This window comes from Eublepharis macularius, chromosome 1, assembly GCF_028583425.1.
Source record: "Eublepharis macularius isolate TG4126 chromosome 1, MPM_Emac_v1.0, whole genome shotgun sequence".
NCBI classification, from domain to species: Eukaryota; Metazoa; Chordata; class Lepidosauria; order Squamata; family Eublepharidae; genus Eublepharis; species Eublepharis macularius.
The window spans coordinates 148,386,439-148,412,943 of NC_072790.1; the positions used below are offsets into that span (position 1 = coordinate 148,386,439).

Sequence of the window (26,505 nt, forward strand, 5' to 3'; positions counted from 1 at the left end):
GTTAGATCCTAACTAAACATTATATGCAAATTCATGAAACAAAGCCTCAACAGCCACTATTTATTAAGGAAAATCAGTTTTAGGGGGGAAAAATTTGAAGCAGACAATAAGATTGCCTATAACCTGGGTGTCAAAGCCAGAATCTATACACAGTTGGATATTGCACTATTGCAATAATTTGCCTCCTGTCTGTAAAGGAAGATCCATGTACAATAGCCAGTTATTTTTGGATCCTACTTAATTTTTACCTAAATTCTGGATATGCCACTCAGTGCCTATTTGGGCCATTAGCCAGCCCAGATTTCATTAACAGAAAAAGTAAGGCTGTACTAGCCTTTGCAGATCCAGATATAAGACTAAATATGAAGACAGTATTCTGCCCAAAGATTTAGTAAGAGACATGTCCACTTCCCCCGTTGGTTCTTCAAACCATGACACAGCTATGATTGACATGTTTCCTCATCTCTCCCTAACAACCTTTGTTGCTGCAAACAAAGCCTATCCTGAAATTGTGGTCAGGTAAAAATGTTTTCTCCAATACTTCCCAGTGTTTTGTTGCCTGGAGCACAAACAAAGCATCTGGTAAGCAATTAAACGATAAATTTGCTTGATTTGCTTAGTGTGTAAATTACAGTTCTCAGATTTCAAGAACCAGAATTTGGCAAGCCTAGAAAAGAAATAGTATAGGGCAGCATTGCTGAATCTGCCCCACCCCCCATCTACCACTTTTCCACTTCAGTCCCCTTTCCACTTTACCTGCCCTTACTCCTGTGTTTGCCCTTACAAACAAAGGTTTTGGAAACTCACAGGGGAAGAAAGCAGATTTCCCTCACAAACATATATTTGGAATGGTATAGAGTGGAAGGACAGCTTAAGGAACAATAGACACATCAGAAAAGTAATATTTAAACATAAACATAATACTCATATTTACTTCATACAGATCCTTAAAGCACACACACACAAAACATACAACTAAATACCAAAAGCATTAAACAGTATCTTGAAAATGCCAGACATATGAAATAAAACTAACAGCAATGAATACAGTGGCAACTTCTTCCATCCCATAGACCAGAGGCTATAAATGCTTGAGTGTGCAGAGCACATATAAGACTAATAGTCATATTTAAAGGCTTATTCTTCACCACTTCCCCATTCCTCCGAGACAGAAGAGCAAAGTGGCTTGATGGCTTGGTATAATTGGAGGGACCAACTGCCTGTGATCAATTTTTCAACTATTTTATCTCACCTATTGCATGATCTCTGGCTGCCTGAAGTGATCCAGGTGAGAAAATCTTCACTCCATATACTGTATAAATGGAAGGACTTTTGTTTTTAGATCCAGCATCAAGCAACAAAATAAGGCCACATAGTATACAAAAATATACAGGTCTGCTATATGTTATGATCTGGTTGTGTCCCTGAAAAACAAAGAATATATTATATATATATATATATATTATATTTAATGCTGGTATGAAAACTTCTCACGTGTAAAAATTATGAACACAACACTAAACATTAAGATAAGGAGGAACAATATCTACCTATATATCTGAAATACTGTTGAATACACTACACATAAGCAATCTGAGAATTTCAAAATGCTAATAGATATAGCCACCATTTTGTTTCTATTACAAACAATATTCATAACAATATGAAATAATAATACCCTGGAGCGGATTGGCCATTTAACTTTCAAGGAAATTTCCCTGTGGGCTACTGCCCTAAGGGGCCACTGGTGGCCTGGTGTGAGTGCAGCCAAGCCCCAGCAACTGTGCCAACTCCTCAGGAGCCACTTGGCTCAGATCACCAGCAACAATAATCAGCATCAGCTCATCCGTTGTCTCCTGTACTGCTGTCTGTCTGAAAGAGGAAGCAATGGATGAGCTAATGCTCATTGCTGAGTGGCCCTTGCAGCCTAGCTTGTAGGGCCACAAAAGCTACCCAGGATCATTTTAACTGCCCAGTCCACTCCTGATAATGCCACCTAATTCTTTCAGCTCTGTGAGACAGGCTGACCAATCATCATAATCACTCATACTGAGAACCCTGAAGACACCTTGTTATGTCATCTTCAATGACACAAAAAAATTGTTTCAGCACTGACCTGGATGGCCCAGGCTAGCCAATCTTATCAGATCTTGGCTACTAAGTAGGGCCAGCCCTGGTTAGTACTTCAATGGGAAACCACCAAGAAAGATCAGGTTTGCTATGAAGAGGCAGACAATTGCAAACCACTTCTGTACATCTCTTGCCTTGAAAACCCTACAGGGTCACCATAATTAGGCTGCAACTTGACAGCACTTTCCCCCACCAATGAAAGAAGATTGAGGGCACATAGGAGGAAGCCATGCTACCCATACCAATGCTGATCTAACTACTAAAAGGAGTGAAACTACAGCTTCTGTAATGCAACATTGTTATACAATACACAAATAAGTCATAATACAGCAGCTTTAACAATGCTAAAATGTCATGTAAGGAAGGGTCCTGGTTTCAAAATTATGGGCACATGCTCCATATTGTGACCAAAAAAGGCATTATGGTTTTTACCTTAAAATCCAAGAAAGACTGAATGTATTTCCTCCATTTTCCCACTCTTCCATAACTTTAACACTGAAGACCACAAATGTTGGGATGAACAGAACTCTAATAATTCTTTAATTTCTCTGCTGTTATATGTGTCCTTGCAGTAACATCAGGCTGCCTTGTACACTTTAACTCTAATGCAGGTCTGTAAATTATAGAGGAGTACAATATGGTACTCTGCCATGCCTATTTGTGGAACATGTTTGAATGGCATTCATGCTTCAATTTAAATGTATTATAAACTGTAAGAATGTTGGTGCTTGCAATTCATTACACAGCACAGCTTCATCCCAAAACTTTGGTTTCATTCCAAAGTTTTTATATTCAGAAAGCCATCAAAAAGGACAGTGTTAATTTCTGACTTCTGGTTTGGGATTAATGGTGATCTAAAGGAGCCTAGAGATCTGGGCTATCCGAGGCACCATTTTTTTGGAAAGCGAGGCGACTGTACACCTGCTACCAACCCCCCCCCCTTTCAGGGAGAAGGGGGTCCTGAATGCTACATGGCCCTGAGAGAGTGTGATCTCGGTGGAGGGGGGTTCTGAATCAAGGATTCTCCCCACCACCTTGAGGTCCCCTCGGAGAAGGGCGAGCTACTACCTCTGCAGTACCTCTGGAGTCATTAAGGCATCTGGAGGCATAAGATCATCAGAAACCAAGCTTCAGTAACAGCTTTGACCATCTATAAGCGAAGGAAACAACACAGACAACCCGCAAAAGCAGCCTAAGCTAAAGATTGATATCGGACTTCCTAACTGAAAAAGGAGGCAAAAAGACCAAGATAAAAATATCAAAAAGACTTAATCTAAGAGAGTAAACAATAAGGAACAATTATTGAGCAAAAAATTTAATACTGGCGGGATTTTAAGGACTAAAAAAGTGATAAGAAATATTGTTTATGCACACTTGTGGTTAGAAGAGTGATAACCAGCACGGAAGAGGAGGAGGGAGCTGGGGGAAGCAGCGTGAGACGGGATGAGACGGAGGGAAGAGACAACTCGGTACCTAGAGTAGGCAGGAAAATACAGGAGTAAAGGGGGAGGAAACCAGTTATATTCAGATGATAATTAATGACATAATTAATTGTTTCCCCCTTTGTGTTTATGTCCGTCGTAATTTTTGATTGTGTATTGGATCCGGGAGTGTGTTGGACCGGGAGTTATTACTTGTAAGTAAATTGATGTACTTTTATTACTTGTAAGTAAATTTATGAAATTTCATGGTATGGCAGTAAGGGAGTGAGAGCATCTGTATCATGTGTATTGTTAATTTATTCATAGTCCAGAAGATATATGCCCATGAAGAAGTGCCTTTTTGCCATGAAACGGGATTTGAAACATCAGTGCACACATCGGACCATCGGCAATAATGGTTTCATCGTGCATGGATTATGACTTTTAAATTATTTATGAACTTTCCTGGAAATTTGTTTCCAACTGGAACTCCACCTCCCCTTCCTGGGATCTCCCATTGTGGAATATATATATGGATATTGACGGATTGTGATATATTTATTGCTTTTTGTACACTGTTTATAACACTTTTGCTATTTGCACTTAAATGCACTTTAATAGAATAGAAATACATATTGTTATATTCCCAGCTTTGTTTCTGTTTGTTTCTACTAACCGGGTTGTCTCCCTGAGTTTTGCCCTGCTTCTATTTGAAATAGAGTGACAAATCAGACTTGCATTGGTCAGTAGGAGGCTGTTACGATTGCTGGGGAAACTTCCCTCATCAGCTCAATGTCATTAGAGAAAGTGGGGGAATGCATACAGGAGAGTGCCTGACCACAGTATCTGAAAGGCATCCCTGAGAAAGGTCTTCTTCTTTCCTGCCTGTGAGCAATATCAAATACATCTTCTGGAGTTGCAGCCAGTCTGGAACACATATCTTTGGTCATGTCAAGCATGTCTTGCATGATTTGAAATTCCACTGGTCTGGCTGCTTCTGAGTGGAGGATCTTGAATACCAGATCTGAAGAGGTTGAACTAGAGCAGGTCACCTCAATGCCCAGAGATCTCACCATCCAGATTAGCTGTTCATTGTATAAGCAGAGATCCTCACTTGGATATACAGCAGAATCCTCAGTAAGAAATTACGGTGGAGAAGGTTCTGGTGCAAGATCCAAGCCAACATCAGGATCGTCATCAGTGTACAGGGTTGTTCAATGTTGGTTCCAGGGCAGAGTTGTCTTCTGGAACTATGGCTGGAACTGATGCAGATTTAGTTTTACCACTTGGTTCTGAGTGAACCGAAATGTAATGAGGGGGCAAATACATGCCCAGCGATCCTTCAAACCCATAAGTATAGTAACAGTACAAAGAACCATACGGATTATAAAGGAACCAATGGCGTCTAAGGTGAGGAGCCAGTTCCAACTGACTGTGATTTTCAGATGGCCTGAAGAAGCCCTCTGTCTTTACACAGGCCATACTTGTAGTATATTTATTGTATATATGTATGTACGTAACTGAGCAGTCTGCTTCTCTGTGTGTGATGTAGTTTGGTTCTATTGGGTGGAGCTCTAGTTTCAGTTTTCCAGTTTTGTATGTTAGCTGAAGTTGTTGGTTGCTGGAGTTGTCTCCTTGCAAACAAACAGTTGATATTTTGAGCTAGCTTGTCTCTGCTGAATGGACCTGAGAACAGGTGCTGAGTGAGTACTCTAGCCAGGGAATCCACAACAAAAGGGGAATATTACATAGTGTCAGAAGTTAACTGGGAATTACAAAATTGCAATCTAGCTTCACTGCATAGGAGACAAAGCCCTGAAGTTTACAATAATTTGCAAGGTGTGTTTACAGATCCTGACAACAAAACTCTGGCAGAGTTGTAACAGCTTTCCAAACCTATTGTGAACCCAGAAAGAACCCTGTGTTTGAGAGATACCAGTTCTGGCAATTGCAATATAATGAGGCTGGTGGAATAAATGATTTTGTGACTGAGCTTAGACAAAAAAGTACAGCATTGTGAGTTTGGTTCTTCTCAGGATCTCATGTTAAGGGACAAGATTGGTATAACTGATAGCAAACTCCTGGAGAAACTCATTGAAAAGCCTGATCTCACACTGCAGCAGGCAACTAATATGTGCAGAACAAAGGCTCTTACAAGTACCCAGGCCAGAACTATGTCTGCAGAAACAACATTGCGTGCTGCAGTACAAAAGAGAAATTGTTCCAGCTCCTTGCAACAAGCATGCATGCTTCCAGCAAGCCTTCCAACAAAAATGCCTGCCCCAGCTAAACTGCAGAAGACTTGCAACAAATGTGGGAACACACACAAGCACAAACAGTGTTCAGCCCTTGGTTTTACTCAGGGCTTTTTTTGAGCCGGAATGCCAGAGAATGGCATTCCGGCACCTCTATAAAATACCCACGTGACTGGTGTCACATTGGTATCTTTAAAATGGCCTGTTTTAGCCATTTTGGGCCCAAAATGGCCCAGATTGGGGCCAAAACCGCCAGGCCAGGTTCCAGGCTGTTTTGGCCCCAATCCGGTCCATTTCAGGGCTGTTTTGGTCATTTTGAGCCCATTTTGGCCATTTGGGGTCCATTTAGGACCTGAAACGGCCCAGGAAAAACTTGGCTGGGAAGAAGCTATTTGGCATCCTAGATGAAAAAGATGGTTATTGGCAGGTAAGACTGGACAAAGAATCAGCAGAAGTGTGTACCTTTATCACCCCATGGAGAAGATACCACTTTAACAGACTTCCTTTTGGTATACGGTCAGTAAGTGAAGTATTTCAGCAAAAAAATTATGACTGTTTTGGTGATATCCCAGGTGTCCATATTAATGGCGAAAACGGCCCTGAAATGGCCCAGATTGGGGCCGAAATGGCCTAGAACGGATGGCTGTTGGGCGGGGGAGTGAATCAAATCTTACAGCACGTCTGCGAGTCCTGTTAAGAAATGATGCACTGTGGCAATGAGGACCTGAACAGCAGGAAGCCTTAAACAATCTCAAACAAACCATCATGACTGCTCCAGCACTCTGTTACTGGAAGTAACAGAAGCAACCTGTTACTTATGCTTCGAGAATACTAACACAGTTTGAGTAAAACTATGCACAAATTGAAAAGGAATGTCTTGCAATTATCTTTGCTAAGATGAAATTCTACCAATACGTGTTTGGTGCCCAAGTGATAGTTCAGTCAGACCACAAGCCCCTGGAAGCAATTTTTGCCAAGCCAAGCCAAGCACAACTGCAAAGGATGCTGCTACAGTTTCAAAAATATAGGGCAAAGACAAGCTGGTGGCAGATACCCTTTCCAGAACTACCATACACCCTCTGCCCACTATGCCTGATCCCTTTTATGAGGACAAAGTAATTTATAGTTTGGGGGATACTGACCCACTTAGTAATTCCTAATAAAGCAGCTACAAGACCACACAAGGAAGGACCATGAATTACAAGCTCGCAGAGCCCTGCATCTTCAAGGATGGCCACTTTGTCGAAAGGAAGTCAAACCAGATCTTAGACCTTATTGGCCTCTTAGGGATCAAATCAAGATTGAAAATAACTTACTCATAATTGGTCTTAAAATATTGATTCCCCAAGGGGCACAGTCTCACATGCTGGTCCTGCTTCACTCTCTCCATCAAAGTATGCAGAGGTCAAAGGTATAGGCTTTTCAAATCTTGTACAGACCTAACATGAATGCTCACATAGAGCAATGGGTTGAACATTGTGCATCATGCCAGGAATTTCAACCTAACAACTGCAGGGAGCCAATGATGTCCCATGAGATCCCAGAATTGCCCTGGTTCAAGCTGGCCACTAACATTTTTTACTTCAATGGCTAGTCCTACCTTATAGTTGTTGACTATTATTCTAAATACCCTGAGGTTCCGCTGCTATCTGACAAGACAAGTGACATGGTTGTGGCCAAGATGAAAGCACTGTTTGCTCGCCATGGTATTCCTAAGGAGCTCATTTGCAACTATGTCCCATTTGCAAGTTAAATGATGAAACAGTTTGCATTTGAATGGGGTATCACTATTACTTAATCCAGTACTGGCTACCTCCAATCCAATGGTCAAGCTCAACACATGGTTCAAACCATCAAACACATGTTCAAAAAAGCTTTATTAGATGGGCCCAATCTTCATTTGGTCTTACTAAACTTGAGGAGCAGAAAAAAGCAAGAGTCCAGTAGCACTTATAAGACTAACAAAATTTGTGTAAGTTATGAGCTTTCGTGAGCCACAGCTCACTTCTTCAGCTAGAATGTGAGTCCATCTGTCCTTATATCTTGGAGAGTGGAGTGATTGCAGAAGCCAAAAAGAGTCCAGTAGCGCCTTTAAAACTAACCAATTTTATTGTAGCATAAGCTTTCGAGAATCACAGTTCTCTTCATCAGACGCATGGAGGGCCAACAGAAACTGGTCAAATATAGAGGAGGAGAGGGGAGATGCAAACAACTCCTTTGATATGGAGATGCAAACAGCTCCTTTTGATGTGGGGATCAGTTTGCTTCTGTAAAGGTTCAAAGGAGTTTGCTGTGTTAGTCTGTAGTAGCAAAATCAAAGAGTCCAGCAGCACCTCCAAGACCAACCAATTCCACTGCAGCACAAGCCCTTGAGAACCACAGACCTCCCCGCCAGATGCATCTGACGAAGAGAACTGTGGTCCCCGAAAGCCCACGCCAGGTGCCACTGGACTCTCCCCGACCCCGCCTATGTAAAGGAAATCAGTTACCTGTGATAATGAGATAACCATTCATAGTCCCTATTCAGTCCCAGCTTGACAGAGTCAAATTTACATATGAATTCCAATTCAGCAGCTTTCCGTTGGATTTTGTTTTTGAAAGGTTTCTGTTGAACTACAGTGACCTTTAAGTCTTTGGTGGAATGTCCTGGTAGATTGAAGTGTTCTCCCACTGGTTTTTGGACGTTTCCATTTCTAATGTCAGATTTGTGTCCATTTATTCTTTTGCGTAGAGGTTCTGCTCTGTACATTGGACAAACCAGCCAACCTCTACGCAAAAGAATAAATGGACACAAATCTGACATTAGAAATGGAAACGTCCAAAAACCAGTGGGAGAACACTTCAATCTACCAGGACATTCCACCAAAGACTTAAAGGTCACTGTAGTTCAACAGAAACCTTTCAAAAACAAAATCCAACGGGAAGCTGCTGAATTGGAATTCATATGTAAATTTGACTCTGTCAAGCTGGGACTGAATAGGGACTATGAATGGTTATCTCATTATCACAGGTAACTGATTTCCTTTACATAGGCAGGGTCGGGGAGAGTCCAGTGACTGCCATAAAAAAAGCTAATGCTATGCTAGGGGTTATTAGGAAAGGGATTGAAAACAAATCAGCCGGTATCATAATGCCTCTGTATAAATCGATGGTGAGGCCTCATTTGGAGTACTGTGTACAGTTCTGGTCGCCACACCTTAAAAAAGATATCATAGCACTGGAAAAAGTACAGAGAAGGGCAACTAAAATGATTAAAGGGTTGGAACACTTTCCCTATGAGGAAAGATTGAGGCGCTTGGGGCTCTTTAGCCTGGAGAAAAGACGACTGAGGGGAGACATGATAGAGGTTTACAAGATAATGCACGGGTTAGAGAAGGTAGAGAAAGATGTGTTTTTCTCCCTTTCTCACAATACAAGAACTCGTGGGCACTCTATGAAATTATTGAGCAGTCAGGTTAGAACAGATAGAAGAAAATACTACTTTACACAAAGGGTGATAAACACATGGAATTCGTTGCCACAGGAGGTGGTGGCAGCTACAAGCATTGCCAGCTTCAAGAGGGGACTGGACAAATATATGGAGCAGAGGTCCATCAGTGGCTATTAGCCACAGGAGATAGATGGTATTCTCTTTGTGGGGAGGTGGTGCTCTGTTGTCTTGGTGCTGGAAGGAAGGCAGTGGGAGGGCTTCTGGTGTCCTGGCCTCACTGACAGTCCTTTAGATGGCACTGGATTTCTAGCCACTGTGTGTGACAGAATGTTGGACTGGATGGGCCACTGGCCTGATCCAACATGGCTTTGCTTATGTTCTTATGTTCTTATGTTCTTATGTTCAGTGGCACCTGGCGTGGGCTTTCGGGGACCACAGTTCTCTTCGTCAGATGCATCTGGCGGGGAGGTCTGTGGTTCTCGAGGGCTTGTGCTGCAGTGGAATTGGTTGGTCTTGGAGGTGCTGCTGGACTCTTTGATTTTGCTACTACAGACTAACACAGCAAACTCCTTTGAATCTTTACAGAAGCAAACTGATCCCCACATCAAAAGGAGCTGTTTGCATCTCCATATCAAAGGAGTTGTTTGCATCTCCCCTCTCCTCCCCCCCCTCCCCTCTCCTCCTCTATATTTGACCAGTTGCTGTTGGCCCTCCGTGCATCTGACGAAGAGAACTGTGATTCTCGAAAGCTTATGCTACAATAAAATTGGTTAGTCTTAAAGGTGCTACTGGACTCTTTTTGATTTCGCTACTACAGACTAACACGGCTAACTCCTCTGGATTGCAGAAGCCGAATGATAATACCTGGTGAATGACAATGGCAGGCGTGATTGAATAAGGGTGGGGTATGCAGCGGGGTAGTGGGTGTGGAGAAATTAGCATTGTCTTAAGACAATGCATCTACCTCAACTAAATCAAGACATCAGCTTCTTGTCTAATTACTAATGAGGTTTAGGAAAGGAAAGTAGAATACTGCAAATAAATGTCATCAGGAAATGTTTGGTTTTTTGGACCATGGCTTACACTTCCAAGATGAAGCTCTTCTATTGAGAAATAGCTCCTACCCTCATTAGTGTAGGAACAAATGTGTTTGGTAAGAGCCTTGCAAACCTGATAAGGAGGGCTTCAAACTAAATCCTACTGGGGGGGAGAGACAAAAATTCAAAGCCTATAACTAGAAATGAGGACACTGAAGATTTGCAGGGAGTGGAACACATGCTAGGAAACATTAATTCACAGGTAAGCACAGAAACAAAAACCTCAGGGCATATAACTCATGGATTCCAATGTCTCTACACTAAAGCAGAGTATGAGAAACAAGCAGGAAAAACTTGAAGTCCTAATACAGGAAGGGGACTATGACATAATAGGCCTTACTGAAACTTGGTGGAACGACACTCACAATTGGAATACTAGGACTGAGGTAAACAACTTGTTCGAAAGGGATAGACAAATAAGGAAGGGGGGAGGAGTAGCATTATATGTAAAGGAGGTATATACTTATGAGGAAATACATGTATACATGGAAGTTCAGTTTTGATTTGGAAATACATGAAAGTTCAGTTTTGATTCTCTGGGCTTCCTGTTTGATAAACAGGAGACAGTGGTGGTCAGGGGTGCTTTTTACCAGCTTTGGTTGGTGAGTATGCTGTGGCCCTTCCTGGGTGAAAAAGATCCTGCCACTGTGGTGCACGATAGGACAGAATACTGCAGCTGGAATGCTGACTACCCAGAATGCTGACTGAAGTGGGTTGTAGGGACCATATCATTCCAGTCTTGTTCCATTTATAGTGGCTCCCAATCTGTTTTTGGCCTCAATTCAAGGTGCTGGATATTGACCTTCATCTCTGTCCCTCTATCATTGTCTTTTGCTAGCATATTTGACTTATGGTGACCCCTGCTGGGGTTTTCAAGGCAAGAGACTAACAGAGGTGGTTTGCCACTGCCTGCCCCTGCAACCCTGGTATTTGGAGGTTGCCCATTCAATTACTAACCAAGGCCAACATTGCTTAGCTTCTGACATTTGATGAGACCGGCTTGCTTGGGCTATCCAGGTCAGGGCACACTTTATTTTAAATGCTACTCTAATGTTTTAATGTTTTGATGTTCATTGCCTTGAAGACCTTGTTTGGATAGAAAGGTGGCATAGAAGTGTTTTAAATAAATAATAATAAAAAATGCCTTAAATGATTTTATGTTTGTATTAATGGGAACTACCTTGAGGCTGAAGGGTAGGCCAGATAAGATGCCTGTTTCCAGACAGATGCTTGTGGGAAGTCAATAACCAGGACATGAAGGCAGTAGTTTATTCCCAGTATATGGCCATTTAGCTATCATGATGACTAATATTCTAATCTTTTTTTAAAAAGTCACATAAGCTAGAGCCCATCACCCTGTGGCTGAGAATTTAATACTTAATGTGTTGTATGAAGAAGCACTTAATTTTGGCAACCCTGAATTTACTGTTAATCAATTTCATTCAGTGGCCTCAAGTTCTAGTACTGAAGCGGCAGCTCTTGTGTCACCTCTCTCCATACTGTTCATGACTCTGAAAACCTTTACCTGGCTATATTTTTTTCCTGTGATAAAAAGCCCCAAATAGAGGGAAACATAATATTATGGTTGCAAAAAACACCCACATTAAAAAGGCATCAGGCTAAAAGAAATCACATAGTGGATGTTTTATTTTACAATAGCACATTATAAAATAAATCATAATTTAGTATTCCTGTGAAACATTGCTTCAGTTAACAACTTGAGCCCCAATAGTGTTTGTGAAAAATGCTTTTGTTAAAAATCATTAGGCTCTTTGTTTCTGACACTACCAGCAAATCAAGCTTTGATGTTTTTATAATGCAATTTTGATTAAGCCAATTTCTTCTCATTTTAAAACAAATGTGACCACATTATCTGTCTTCCCAAACAACAGATCTGATTACCATTCATGTTACTGCATACAGCTGAACTGACAAACAGAACGTGTATTTAGCTCTGAGAAAATTACCTCTTTAGAGAGGTTTGAATATCGATTTCTTAGAAATCACTGGAAACATCATATGTAATAATGAGTGGAATTATAAACTAATGTGCTGTTTAATGGCATTGCCCACTTTGCATCTAAGCATGAAATGCCTCTCAACTCTGATGTATCTGAGGAATTCCATATGTTTTGTGATGGAGGGGGAGTCAGAGAAAAGAAAAGAAGTTAAATTCAAGGTTAATTTTTGTATCAGCTAATGAACTTGATCACAAAACCCACCCATTTTAACTCTCATAAGTTAGGTATTTTCCTCTAGGGGTATGATTATACCACTCATTCTCATTAGGTTTGAGCCTGCAGGGCTATCGGTTTGAACCCTGAAGCGTCTCTCACTGATGTGAAGCAAAGACCTGTACATCAGGAAATTTTACAGGGACCCAAACATCAGTGGAAGGGCACACATGCAGAAGATTCCACATTAAATCTCTGGCATATTACATAAAAAGACTAAGAAACACCTCTCTGAAACCTTGGAAAGCTGTTCCCACTCAGAGAAAACAATATTGGCCTAGATGAACTGAATGGCTTGATTTAGGACAAGGATGCTTCACATATTTCATAGTTGCCAAAATGCTATGCTGTACATGCTCAGAGTCATCACTATGGACCTAATAAAGTAATTCATAACAGCACTGCCATCAATCACTTTCTGCTCTACCTCTCCCCCCTGCATCAAAATCAGACTGTCATCTTCTAACCATTTGGGGAATAGCCCCAGAAGACTATAATGAAGGCACTGATTTCAGGATTACCCATATACCATATATAACTAGCGACTATATCCCATACTATTGTTTACTCATAGAGAACTGCATTTTGTATGTAAGTAAATCAGTTACTGTGCTCACAACCATCTATGCAGTATTAGAGCTAAATCAGTTAGCAATCCATGGGATATATTTCTAAATACTCAGACATCTCAACTTTTTTGTACTGGGCAGGAATCAAAAAGCACAATGGATTTTACCTGGAGCATGTAACCTTTAGAGGTACAGAGATAGGGCATTTTAAAAGTACCAACCAAATGTATTTTTCAGTAGTATATCTCATCTGAAGGTACTGCCAGCCTGTATAATTTCCAAATAACTATTTCCAAGCCTAGTAATAGTAACTAGTAATAAGGCTACAGTTCTGCACACTAAATCTTTTAAAATCTTTTAAAAAGGAAATTGTATTTATGTATTCAGTGTAATAACGGCCATCCAATTTTCCATGGGTATTACTTAAAAACTAACTTTAGAAAGAGATTGAAACTGACCTGCACAAATCTTCTTTTCACACATCTGGTTAACTCTGAAATTGTGACTTATGTATCTCATGGATCTGGAGAGAGCAAACGGAGTTTTGTGTGTGAGTTTGGCACGGAAGTTTGAGGGGAGTGCAAGAAAGACTGGAGCACTTCCTATATGCATCTAAGCAACGTGGTTGGTGAGGGAGCTGAGGCAATGACCTGCTAAGTCTGTGCCATATTGGTTTTCTTACCTGAGGGTAATGGGAATTACACTTGTAACAAGTGAAGCTGGTTGCCCTACTGGAGGAGAATATACAAGGGTTTGACGCACGTTATCCACATGCCAGCTTATCAGGGAAAGTGAAGAGTTCTTGATAAGAACTCATGAAGTACTCTTGGGAGTACAATAGGAGGATGAGGATTCCGATGTCTCTACACTAATGCACAGAGTATGGGAAACAAATAGAAGAAAGTCTTAATACAGGAAGGGGACTATCACCTAATAGACATTACTGAAACTTGATGGGATTAAACTCACAACTGGAATATTAGGATTGAGGGATACAACTTTTTAAAAAGGAATAGACCAATATGGAAGGGGGACGAGTAGTATTATATGTCAAGAATGTATATACTTATGAGGAAATACCTGAATCTGAACATAGAAGGTCAGCTGAGAGCCTCTGGGTAAAAATAAAAGGAGAAAGAAATAATAGTGATATTATGGTGGGGGTCTGCTAAAGACCACTAAGCCAGGCAGAGGACTTGGATGATATACTTCTAGACCATATTACAAAACTTTCAAAGAGATAGGACAAAGTAGTCATGGGAGATTTGCTTGTAAATGTTTCCTCATCCTCTTGGAGAGGAGTGAAAAGTAAAATGCATCAGGGTTCTGTCCTGGGCCCTGTGTTATTTAACATCTTTATAAACAACTGGGATGAAGGAATAGAGGGGATGCTCATTAAATTGGTAGATGATAGTAAATTGGGAGGGGTAGCAAATACAGTAGAAGACAGAATCAAGATTCAGGATGATCTTGACAGGCTGGAAAACTCAGCTAAAATTAACAAAATTAATTTCAACAGAAATAAATGTAAAGTTCTGCATTCAGGAAAGAAAAATCAAATGCATTAATTATGGGATGGGGAGACATGTCTTGACAGTAGTACATATGAAAAGGATCTAGGGGTCTTAGTAGATCATACACTATACATAAGTAAGCAGGGTGATGCAGTAACTAAAAAGGCAAATGCAATTTTGGACTGCATCAACAGAAGTATAGTGTCCACTCATGCAACACGATGGTATCCCTTTACTCTGCTCTGGTTAGATCACACTTGGAGTACTATGTTCAGCTATGGGCACCACAGTTTAAGAAGGATGTTGATAAGCTGGAACGTTGCCAGAGGATGGCAATGAAGATGGTGTGGGGTCTGGAGACCAAGTTCTATGAGGAAAAATTGAAAGAGCTGGTATATTTAGCCTGGAGAGGAGGTGAATGATATGATATGATAGCCCTCTTCAGTTATTTGAAGGACTGTCACATAGAGGATTGAGCAAAGTTGTTTTCTGTTGCCCCAGAGGGTCAGACCAGAACGATTGGGTTAAAATTAAATCAAAAGAATTTTCAGTTAAACAGTAGGAAGAACTTCCTGACAGTTAGAGCAGTTCCTCAGTGGAGCAAGTTTCCTTGAAAGATGATAGGTTCTCCTTCTTTGGAGGTTTTTAGGTAGAAGCTAGATGGCCATTGGTCAGCTGTGCTGATTCTATGACTCAGTGTAAATTTAGGCAGATCATGAGAGGAATGGCATGAAGGGATGAGCCAAAGCTCAGCTCTCGCAGCCCTTTCTTATATGCCCCGGGTAACGCCACGCACCACTTTGGGGTCAGGGAGGAATTTTCCTCCAGGCCAGATTGGCCAGGGATCCTGAAGGGTTTTTTTGCTTTCCTCTGGGCATACAGCAGGGGTCAGTAGGGGAGTGGGGGGGACTGTGAATTTCCTACATTGTGTGTGGGGGTTGGACTAAATGACTTTGTACCTTCCAGCTCTATGTTTCGATGCATGGAGTGATATGCAATTTCTAGATATTTGTCAGGCTTCAGCATGGGCGCGGTGGCGCAGAGCGCTGGTGGGCCTGAACTACAGCTTCTAGGCGCAGACAGGGACAGCACAGGTTCCAGCTCTGTGGAAGGAGGGGAGGTATACATCATCCTTGCTCCCTCTCTACCACTCGCAGGTCTGCTCAACCTGTCAGAGTCCCTGCAGCCTCCTCTTACTCCCAGCCTTCCAAGGCTTCCACCCTCCTTGCCTCCTCCTTGCTCGTTCTTCCTTCTTTCCTTCATCTCTCTAGCTCTTCCTCCTTCCATTATATATATATATAGAGAGAGAGAGAATGGAAAGAGGAAGAGCTAGAGAGATGAAGGAGAGAAGGAAGAACGAGCAAGAGGCAAGGAATTATATATATATATATATATATATATATATCACTCACTCACTCACTCACTCTCCTAACCTCCTCCTTGCTCCTACACAACCCACCATGCCCTGTGGGTGGACTTCACTTATATCCCTTCACCCATTCCTGGCTCCACCAGCCAGCCATGCCCCCAGCACCCTAGCCACAGCCCTGGCTGTTTTAGGCAGCCACAGCTGTGGTTGCTTTGCTTGGGCAGCCACACCTGCACCTCCTTTGCTGGCTGCTAGGCTTTTTCTGCTAATTGTCTCAGGCTGCCCTACCTGTCGCTGCTTTGCTCTCAGCCTCATCTGGTTCTGGCTGATCCCTTCTAGCCTGCCTGCAGGTTGGGGCATGGCCCTGTGCTGCCTTTTCTCTATTGCTGGTAAGGTTGCTATCTGGCTTGCTGCTGGCTGGCTGTCCCTGCTTCCTGTGCCTTCTCCCTCTGGTCTGGGCCCCTCCTGGCTGTCCTCACTCTCCCTGCCTGGGCTCCCAGCCTCCCAGTGGAGGGTGGGGCTAGCTGGCTTCCACCTGCCCTGTCTAACCCTCTAAGGCTTGGGTGCTTCTTTCCCTCCCACTGGTGCCAGTGGGCTCTGGCCCTGGGTGTCCATTGGGGTGGCTGGGAACCTGTCTCCCGGCTGCCTCCCATCCCCTCCTCCCAGCAAGTCCGGGGGCTGAGCCTCAGACCCCAGACAATGTTCATCTAACATACTTCCCTATTTCGAAATTTTAGGTGGGTAAATGTATTGGTCTGGAGTAGAAGAGTAAGATTGGAGTCCAGTAGCACTTTAGAGATGAATGAGATTTCCAGGGTATAAGCTTTCAAGAGTCTCATCTGATGATGGGAGCTTGATTCTTGAAAGCTTATATCCTGGAAATCTTATTTGTCTTTAAGGTGCTACTGAATACCATTCTAGCTCTTCTGTTTGGAAAGATGTATGAATCACTCCAGAATGTGGAAAGAGAATAAATGCTCAAGTCATGCTTCTTTTTCAAACAATTCTAAATAATATCTGCAACCACACTATGACAGCTGTGAATGGTAGGGACCCCCCTTCCACACATCCAATATATTTCAGTTTGATACTGCTTAATTACCATATACCGGGTGTATATTATAAGCATCCACTCTTGATTCCTTAGTTATGCTAAAAAGATTACTCATAGATAAATAGAAAAATAGAGAAAACCAATTAATTTATTAAAGAGAAAACACACGCTGTATTATCTCATTAGGGATATATTTTTTGTTTTGTTTGGTGTTACCCCACTGTTATTGGCCCTCCTCCCAGGTTGTTGTTATGTGTGTTCATGTGTTTTATTTTATTGTTTACACATTTTATATACACATATTTTAAATGATGTTCTAATGTCTTAATGTTTTAATGTCTTAATGTTTTAATGTTTGCTGCCTTGGAGACCTTATTTAGGTAGAAAGACAACATAGAAATGCTTTAAATAAATAAATAATTCTAATTATTTGTAATACTCAGCTACAGTGTTTTAAAAAGAAATATTTTGGTCATGGTTTTAGATGACTGAAAATATACACCTACTATTCAAGAAAGATGGCTTATTTTAATGCTTTTCAATAATTTGCTGAACCATACGAATAACAATTTTTTTGTTATAACTTACATGTACTGGTGAAGCAGGATCAGGTTGAACACTCTAAAAACAGAATCAGAAATGAGTTTACATCTCTGCAGAAGTTACAAAATCCAAAAATAATAGGAAATAAATAGATACACTATAGTGTTTTTATTTACCTTTAGAAGGGAATATTGACAACTTGCCATGATAAGACAAAAATGGAGGACCCAAATATCTCTACAAAATCCTTGGTTCATAATTAGAAAGCCAAGAAAAGAAACAAGGATTACTAGTAGAATTGCCAAAACATTCTCCTTGAGATCTTCTGTTCTGTAGGAATAAAACACCAATGTTTTTTCAAATAGAGAAAGGTAACCATGAGTATATGACTTTGGTTTACTAGTGTTTTAGGACACAGGATGCTGTACAGAGAAGTTAAGTGAGAACAATGGAACTTGAGGTCATAACATTGCATTCCATTTCTACTGATTTAAATAGGACTTCATGTCTAAACTCTCTCTGGATGTTACTCACATGCCCCAAACCAAAGGATCACGTATGCAATGATGAATTTACAACTCTATAACTTGTGAAAACTTATCTATATACAACCTCTTCCACCACAGATACAGACTGAAAAGCCCTTCTGAGTGGGAGAGCTTTAATCACAATTAATGCTCTTAAAGTGCACTGATTCGTTGCTGCTTAAAATTTTATACATCAAGGAATGGGTGTTTAAACCTCGTTGTAAATACACCTTTACTTACCAAAATCTGTCTCTATTTTTACTGAGATCTGAAATGATACCCTTGCCAACAAGCAAGAATAAACCCTGCATGGATCTTGTGTATTTCCAACCTCCATAACTGAGGAAATAAAGACTGGAAATACAATGAGTAATGGATGCCTGCAGTCTAGAACCAAAATTCCTGCATCTGGTCCCCAATGAGATTTTTTTTTCACAAATTGCAGGAAGTAGCACCTTAAAGATCAACTAGATTTCCAGGGTACAAGCTTCTGAGAGTCAAAGTTCCCTTTGTCTCATACCTTTGACTCTAAAGTTTATACCCTGGAAATCTTGTTAGTCTTTAAGATGCCACTGGATTAAAATCTTACTCTTCCACTGAAGACTAAGGATCCCATCCCCCCCACTGGGGCAGGGGATCCCTCGGTCCCAGCCTCTGACCCCCCACTGCTTACCTGGCTGGCGGGGGGACAAGGGGGGAGGAATGAGCCTAAGAAGCAAGAAACCTCACGGGCATGTGCACAGCAAGTGTGCTCCCAGTGGGCACAGCATCGTCACTTCCTAAAGTGACATCATTGTACCTGGTGGAGGACATGTTCCCATGCTTCACAGGGGCCAATTTTCAGACCCACTAGACTGAAGTGGCCCCCATGCAAAGCATGGGAGCATGCCCGCTGCCGGTGCAATGATGTGACTTCCCGTAAGTGATGTCATCGCATCGCCATCAGGAGCATGCACATGCAAAAGAGACTGTCACTAAGTACCAGGTCTCCCTCCTCCCACCAGGAGGCTATAGGGTCCTGACAACTCTACTGAAGACCAAAATGGCTACCCGTCCAAAACTGCAGACAATATCAAACTTAAAACACAGCATTTCATTTTCACATGTGCTTATATCTCAGGAATAAAATATTTCTGATAAACTCACTGATTCTACATGTAAACACATTAATGTAACCAACCTATTTATTTAATTGCAGAGCCCCAATCACATATCAAGTGTGAAGTACAATCTGTTTTTTAGAGAAAAGGAGGTGCCGAATTCCCTGCCCCACCCCTGTTCTACTGCATATATTTCTGTAACCTTATCCCCAGACCATTTTCGCCCAGCATGTCTCAGTTCTGGTATTGAAGCTTGGGTGAGGAGAAATACACATACTGGAAGGTAAAACACAGATGAAGAGAGGATTTAACACCATGACTGAGGTGGCAGTTGTGTTCTAAGTTGTGCTCCTACTCACACACATAGTATGCTCTGTATGAGCAAAAGTATCTGGCATCATTAAAACTAGTTTTGAATGTATATTAATGATTAATTAAATAGGTGTATGACATAGGTATGCATATGAAAGTAAAATTGTGACTTACTTTTACAGACTGAATTGCTAATATTTTTGTTGATGACTGATCATAATTAGAGATGGGCACAAACCGAAAGGTCATCACAAACCAGACTGGTTCGTGGATGGTGAACCAGCAGTTCATCGGAGTGCATTTCTGATGAACCATGACGAAGTGCTATGATTTTTAGGGCAGTTAGCATGGTTCGTTTTTCTGTTTGTCACGGCAGACTGCCTGGAGCTGATCAATCTATTGCCTAGGCAACAGGGAGGATGGACTTCTTCAGATCTTCTGCAGCCCTGGGAACACCAATGTCAGCCCAAAGTCTGATAGGCAGCTCTGGCTGCCAACCAGAGAGCTCCCATTCTGCTCTATGAGAGAAGGAGTATAACTCCCAGCTCTCAGGCCGAGTGGTTTCAGTTTCTAGCAGGCAGTTAGACAGGGAGGAACTGCTGTTGGATTTTCAGAAACGGGGGGGGGAGCTATTTTTGGTGCACTCTCTTCTGTTCCAGGGAGGAACTGCTGTTGGATTTTCAGAAACAGAGGGGGAGCTATTTCTGGTGCACCCTTTTCTGTTCCAGATGCAGGCTGATGGGTTAAGCCTAGTGGGTTACTCATCTGAGGAGTCTTTTATTATTATTTTGAGCACCTCTCCTATAGGGTTGACAGCCCTAGGTTGGGAAAATCCTGGATATGAAGGGGGGAGCCTGGAGAGAGTAGGGTTTCAGGAAGAAAGGGACTTGCCAGCTCCATGTTAGTAAATTCCTGGAGAAGTTGTGTGTGTGTGTGGGGGGGAAGCCTGGAGATGGTGGTGTTTGGGGAGGAGAGGGAATTCAGCAAGGTATAATGCCATAGAGTTAAGGTTGCCAGCTCCAGGTTGGGAAATTCCTGGAGATGTGATGGGGAGCCTGGAGAGGGTGGTATTTGGGGAGGAGAGGGACTTCAGCAAGGTATAATGCAATACAGTTAAGGTTGTCCTCCTGTCCTTTAAAAGAATATTCCTGTCTCCCCAAGAATGTCTCCTTGACTGTCCTCTCAAAGAGTACTTCTTTCCCAATTCCAGCCCCAGAACAGTTTTTCTGCTCCCAGGAACCGTCATTATACTCTGGGGGGCCGTCATTCCGTTCTCAGAGGAAGATTCTCTAACTCCATCTCCCGTTTTCATTGCAACTTTTTGGTGCTGCAATGTATTTCAATGGAGCCAATGATAGTCAAAGCAGTTTATCTGTTCCCAGAGACTGTCATTCCACTCTGGTGGCCTTCATTTCAGGCTCAGAGCAGTTTAACTGGTCCCAGGGACCGTCATTCCACTCTGGGGGCTGTCATTCTGTTCTCAGAGGAAGATTCTCTAACTCCATCCTACATTTTCACCGCAACTTTTTGGTGCTGCAATGAATTTTAATGGAGCCAATGCAAGTCAATTGGCATTCGTGGCTCCCATTATATCTAATGGCACTTTCCTGGGGGCACCCACTTTGGGGGTCTTTAACTTGGACAGCTGAAATCCAATCTTTGCCAGACTTGGATAGTGGCTGGAGGAGAGCCTGCTGAAGACTCCCTGTGAGTTTGGCTTCTCTGACTCTCAAGGGGGCTGTTCTATGGCCTATGGAAATGACGTGATGAACTGAACAAACCAAACAAACCAGTTTGCGAACCAGGCAAGTTAGTGTATGTTTGTGTTCATGGTCCGTGTTATGTATTGAGCTAGCTTTGGGGAGAACTAGGCTCCTAAGGTAACCAATCCTATCAGGAATTGGGATGTCAGCAACCAATCGTTATTCCTTGGACATGAGCCAAATGCAATCAAGTAAACAGGATGCCTTTTGTTTAGTGCATGCAAATGAAGGATCCTAAAGCCCACATTCTTATTGGGTTGTTATGGATATGGGGTGGAGTTGGGAGTGTATATATTGTGGCCCCCTCGGGGCCAGTGGTTCTTCTCTTGTACAATAAACTATACTATGAGCTGAAGTCACTGCCTGGCTGAATCACTTGTGGGGCCTACCCCAGAACATAATACTGGCGACAAGGATGGGATGCAGCACGGGTATGCAGCCCCGCAAGACGAGTGCCAAGAGCGAAATCACTATATGCAAGTAGGCAGCCCCGCGCTGAGCGAAATCACAACATGCCGAGTAAGCAGCCCCACGCCACAGAGCTGAATCATGCCTGGCAAGGAATTGTCGCCTTGTCCAGCCCGCACTCGCTCGCCCCTCCGCCAGCGCAAGGGGACAATGGCTACCGCGGGCCACTTTGGGCCTTTTGACTCAGCCTCCGAGGACTGGGAGTCCTACATTGCGAGGTTCGAATTCTACCTCGAAGCAAATAAGCTGAAAGACGCTGAGCTGCAAAGGGTCACGTTCTTCAACGTCTGTGGGAAAACCACGTTCAAGATCGCCCGGGCACAACTCCAGGTGTTGGCCTTCAGCGAGATCAAAGACAAGCTCTGAGACCACTTCTCACCGCAGCCATCGGAAGTTGCCAGCCATCACATCTTCCACAAGCGAGACCAAGCACATGGCGAGTCAGTTAGCAATTTTGTCACTGCCTTGTGAAAAGCAGCGAGGAAATGCAACTTCCCAGACCTCGAGAACACTCTGTGAGACAGACTGGTGTGCGGTCTGCGGGACGAGAAGCTGCAGTGGCGCCTGTTTGCAAAGAAGACACTCACGTTTAAAGAGGCCCTGGAGGAAGCCCTCACGGCAGAGACGGCCGAGCGGTCCACCAAGGAGGTGCGGCAGTCGCGCAGCCCGACCTTGGCCAAACAAGCAGAACCCGTTCACCACGAGGGCCTCGCGAGCGACACCAAGGAGGATGACGAAGTCAACCGGATGCAAGCCACCAGATCCTGGCGCTCCGAGCAGCAGCAGTACAGGGGGGCCCCATGTGCCAGTTGTGGGGGGACCCACGAGAGGCGGTACTGTGCATTCAGAGATGCAGAATGCCAAGCATGCAGGAGGAAGGGCCACATCGCGCGCGCCTGCAGGACAGTCAGGAAGCGAAGCTCCCCGCCACCGAGGCGGCTAGCAGAGAAGGGGTTGCGCCGGTCCAATGAGTGCAATACCATAGAGGAGCACGCAGTCAGGACTCTCGTCCTGAGCACGAAGGCGACAGTACAGCCAAAGATCCGCGTCACAGTGCAGATCGAGGGAATGCCGTGCGAGATGGAAGTGGACTCCGGGTCAGCACTATCCATCATCTCAAAGGACCTCTTTGACCAAGTGTGCACTGGTGGGAGAAGCAAGCGCCTAGAGCCAAGCGACCTGATCTTGACGGACTTCCAGGGATGACGGGTTCCAGTGGCAGGAGTTGGCCTAGTCGAGGTCAGCTACAAGCAGTTTCAGGGCCCCCACCGTGTGGTTGTAGTCAAGGGGCACCTCACCAGTTTGCTGGGGCTTAATTGGTTCGAGGCATTGGGCATCCATGTCACCGGGGTCCGACAAGTCAGCCAATCAGGCATCCATGCAGTCTGCGAAGAATTTCCCGGCATGTTCGATGGGTCCCTCGGCTGCTACAAAGGTCCGCCCATCTCATTCAACCTGAATCCAGCTGCAGTGCCAGTCCGCCTCAAGGCACGCCGGGTTCCCTTCGGCCTCAAGCCGCGCATAGATGAGGAGTTGGACCACCTGATCGCACAGGGAGTTCTCGAGCCCGTGTTGCATATCTGCTGGGAGACACCAATCGTCACGCCCATCAAGGCCAACGGGGACGTGCAAATCTGCGCGCACTACAAGTGCACTATCAACAAAGCGCTGCAACAACACGCGTACCCCATGCCGGTGGTCAGCCACCTTCTGGCATCCTTAGCGGGGGGATGCATATTCGCAAAGATCGACCTGGCACAAGCATACCAGCAACTGCCGGTGGATGAAGCTACCGCGGAGGCGCAAACCATCGTTACCCACCGCGGAGCATTCAAGGTCAAGAGACAACAATTTGGGGTGAGCGTAGCCCCAGGCATCTTCCAGGGACTCATGGAGGGGTTGCTGTGGGGAATCCCGGGCGTCATTCCGTACTTTGATGATGTCCTGATCGCGGGATCCACCCCCTCCGAGCTGTCCGACAGCCTCCGGGAAGTGCTGCGCCGCCTTCAAGACGCAGGACTCAAGGTAAAGAAGGAGAAGTGCCAGTTCGGCGTGCCCAGAGTAGAGTTCCTAGGATTCCTCATCGACGCGGATGGAATCCACCCAACGGATAGCAAGGTGCAAGCCATCTCCAAAGCTCCGCCACCTCACTCCAAGAAGGAGCTCCAAGCCTTCTTGGGGCTACTGAACTTTTACCATGCCTTCCTACCGCACAAGGTGTCGCTGGCGGAACCCTTGCACCGCCTCCTGGAAAAAAACGGCAAGTGGACGTGGGACCGCAGGTACGCCCGTGCGTTCGCAGCGGTCAAGGAGCTCCTGTCATCCGAGGCCATGCTGATGCATTATGACGAAAGCAAGCCGCTCATCCTTGCCAGCGATGCTTCTCCGTACGGGATCGGCGCTGTCCTGAGCCACCGGATGCCAGATGGCCGAGAGGCTCCGATCGCCTACTTCTCAAGATCCCTGTCACGAGCTGAGCGGAACTAAGTGCAGATCGACAAGGAGGCCCTGGCACTGGTAGCTGTTCGAGATAACCACGGACCACAAGCCTCTACTCAGCCTCTTAGCAGCGGACTGGCAAACGCCGCAAGTAATGTCGTCCCGGATGCTGCGCTGGTCGGTGTTCTTGTCCGCCTATGACTACCAGCTGTCCTACAGGCCTGGGAAGGCCATTGGCCATGCCGATGCCCTCAGCCGCCTGCCATTGCCAGAGCCTGCCGACGACCCCTCACTGGCCCACGGGGTCATGCAGATCGAGGACTTGCCACAGCCCCCCCTTGTGGCTTTGGACATAGTGGCACACTCTGCCAAGGACCCCACCATCTCCCGGGTCCTCAACTGGGTGTGGAGGGGGTGGCCAGCGGGGGGAGCTGAACCTGAGCTCCAACCATTTCACTCCCACCAACATGAACTATCAGTGCACAAAGGGTGTCTACTCTGGGGGAGCAGGGTCGTCGTCCCCCCCAAGCTGCGACAGCGGGTGCTAGAGGCGCTGCACGTGGGGCACCCAAGGATAGTGAAGATGAAGGCGCTGGCCCGCAGCTATGTGTGCTGGCCGGGAATAGACAGGGAGGTGGAAGGATGGGTCCGGGCTTGCCAGCCTTGCTAAGAAGCCCGGCCCGAAATGCTGCAAGCTCCGGTACGAGCCTGGGAGACAACGCAAGCGCCATGGTTGCGGCTCCACATAGACTTTGCGGGCCCCTTCCAAGGACACACTTTCCTAGTCATTGTGGACTCATACTCCAAGTGGCTGGAGGTAGTCCCGGTATCAGCCATGATGTCGGGAGTTGTCATCCACGCCCTACGGCGCCTAATCGCAACACACGGGCTGCCGGACAGCATTGTGTTGGACAACGCCACCCAGTTCACATCACGGGAATTTCAAACATTCCTGGAGAACAATGCCATCCGGCACGTCACATCAGCGCTGTTTCATCCCTCCACGAACGGGCAAGCGGAGCACATGGTGAGGTCAGCGAAGGAGTCACTGCGCAAGCTCGGCTAGGGGGATTTTTTGCCAGTGCCTGGCGGACCTCTTGCTGCGTCAACACATCACCCCCCATGCCACGACGGGCCGGAGCCCAGTGGAATTGCTAATGGGGCGGAGGTTGACCACACTACTGGATCGGCTGCACCCGGACTTCGCACCCACCGCCAGGGGAGACACGGAGGCGTCAGACCCGCTCCGAGCATTCCAGCCGGGCGACCTAGTGTATGCCCGGAACTACGGGGCCGGGCCAGTCTGGATACCGGCAACCATCGCCAGGACTACGCGACTCATCTCCTACGAAGTAGCCGACTCCGAGGGCAAGATCTACCGCTGACACATCGACCAGCTGCGGAAACGTTGGCCACTGCAAGATCCGGGACAGGACGGTAACTTGCCCCCTTGTGTCACAGAGACTAGAGAGGTAGCTGGTGCGGCAACTGGGGGCCACCCAGACGGGAAAACCATGACCAGCTACCAATGGCGCCCAGTGCTGCAAGCGCCGCGGAGACAACTCCCTCCATCCCTCCCAGGGAGCCTGCAACCAATAGCGAGGGACCAACCGCGGGGAGCCAGAACACAGAGGGGTTGCGCAGGTCCCAACGGATGCGCCAGCCACCGGCCTTTCTGGGGGACTATATTTGGAGCGGGGCGCCCCAAGCTTAGGGGGGAGGGGTGTTATGTATTGAGCTAGCTTTGTGGAGAACTAGGCTCCTAAGGTAACCAATCCTATCAGGAATTGGGATGTCAGCAACCAATCGTTATTCCTTGGACATGAGCCAATTGCAATCAAGTAAACAGGATGCCTTTTGTTTAGTGCAGGCAAATGAAGGATCCTAAAGCCCACATTCTTATTGGGTTGTTATGGATATGGGGTGGAGTTGGGAGTGTATATATTGTGGCCCCCTCAGGGCCAGTGGTTCTGCTCTTGTACAATAAACTATACAATGAGCTGAAGTCACTGCCTGGCTGAATCACTTGCGGGGCCTACCCCAGAACATAATAGTTCGTGAAACATGACAAACCACAAACTGCCATGAACTGCCATTTTCCCAGTTCATGCCCATTTCTAGTCATGATAAAGCAGACTTTTGATGATTATCATAATAAATACTCCTAAAATTGTTATGAAATTTAAGTTTGCCTCTCTCCCACTGAAGTCTCTGTGCTCCATTTAATAAAATCTAATATCTCACGTCTGGTCTGAGGAATAAATAAATTTCATTAATTCA

At 44.8% G+C, this 26,505-nt stretch overlaps 1 protein-coding gene across 1 annotated transcript in view; it reads right to left on the reverse strand.

Moving 5' to 3' along the window:
• The window catches only part of PCNX2 (pecanex 2), a 328,170-nt gene that overhangs the window by 208,675 nt on the left and 92,990 nt on the right, over positions 1 to 26,505 (reverse strand). The window contains exons 11-13 of the mRNA XM_054980165.1: positions 17,793 to 17,946; positions 17,662 to 17,694; positions 1,253 to 1,424 (exon numbers count right to left, since the gene is read on the reverse strand). Coding sequence (XP_054836140.1) covers positions 1,253 to 1,424; positions 17,662 to 17,694; positions 17,793 to 17,946 — 359 coding nt within the window. The remainder of the gene's footprint in view (positions 1 to 1,252; positions 1,425 to 17,661; positions 17,695 to 17,792; positions 17,947 to 26,505) is intronic.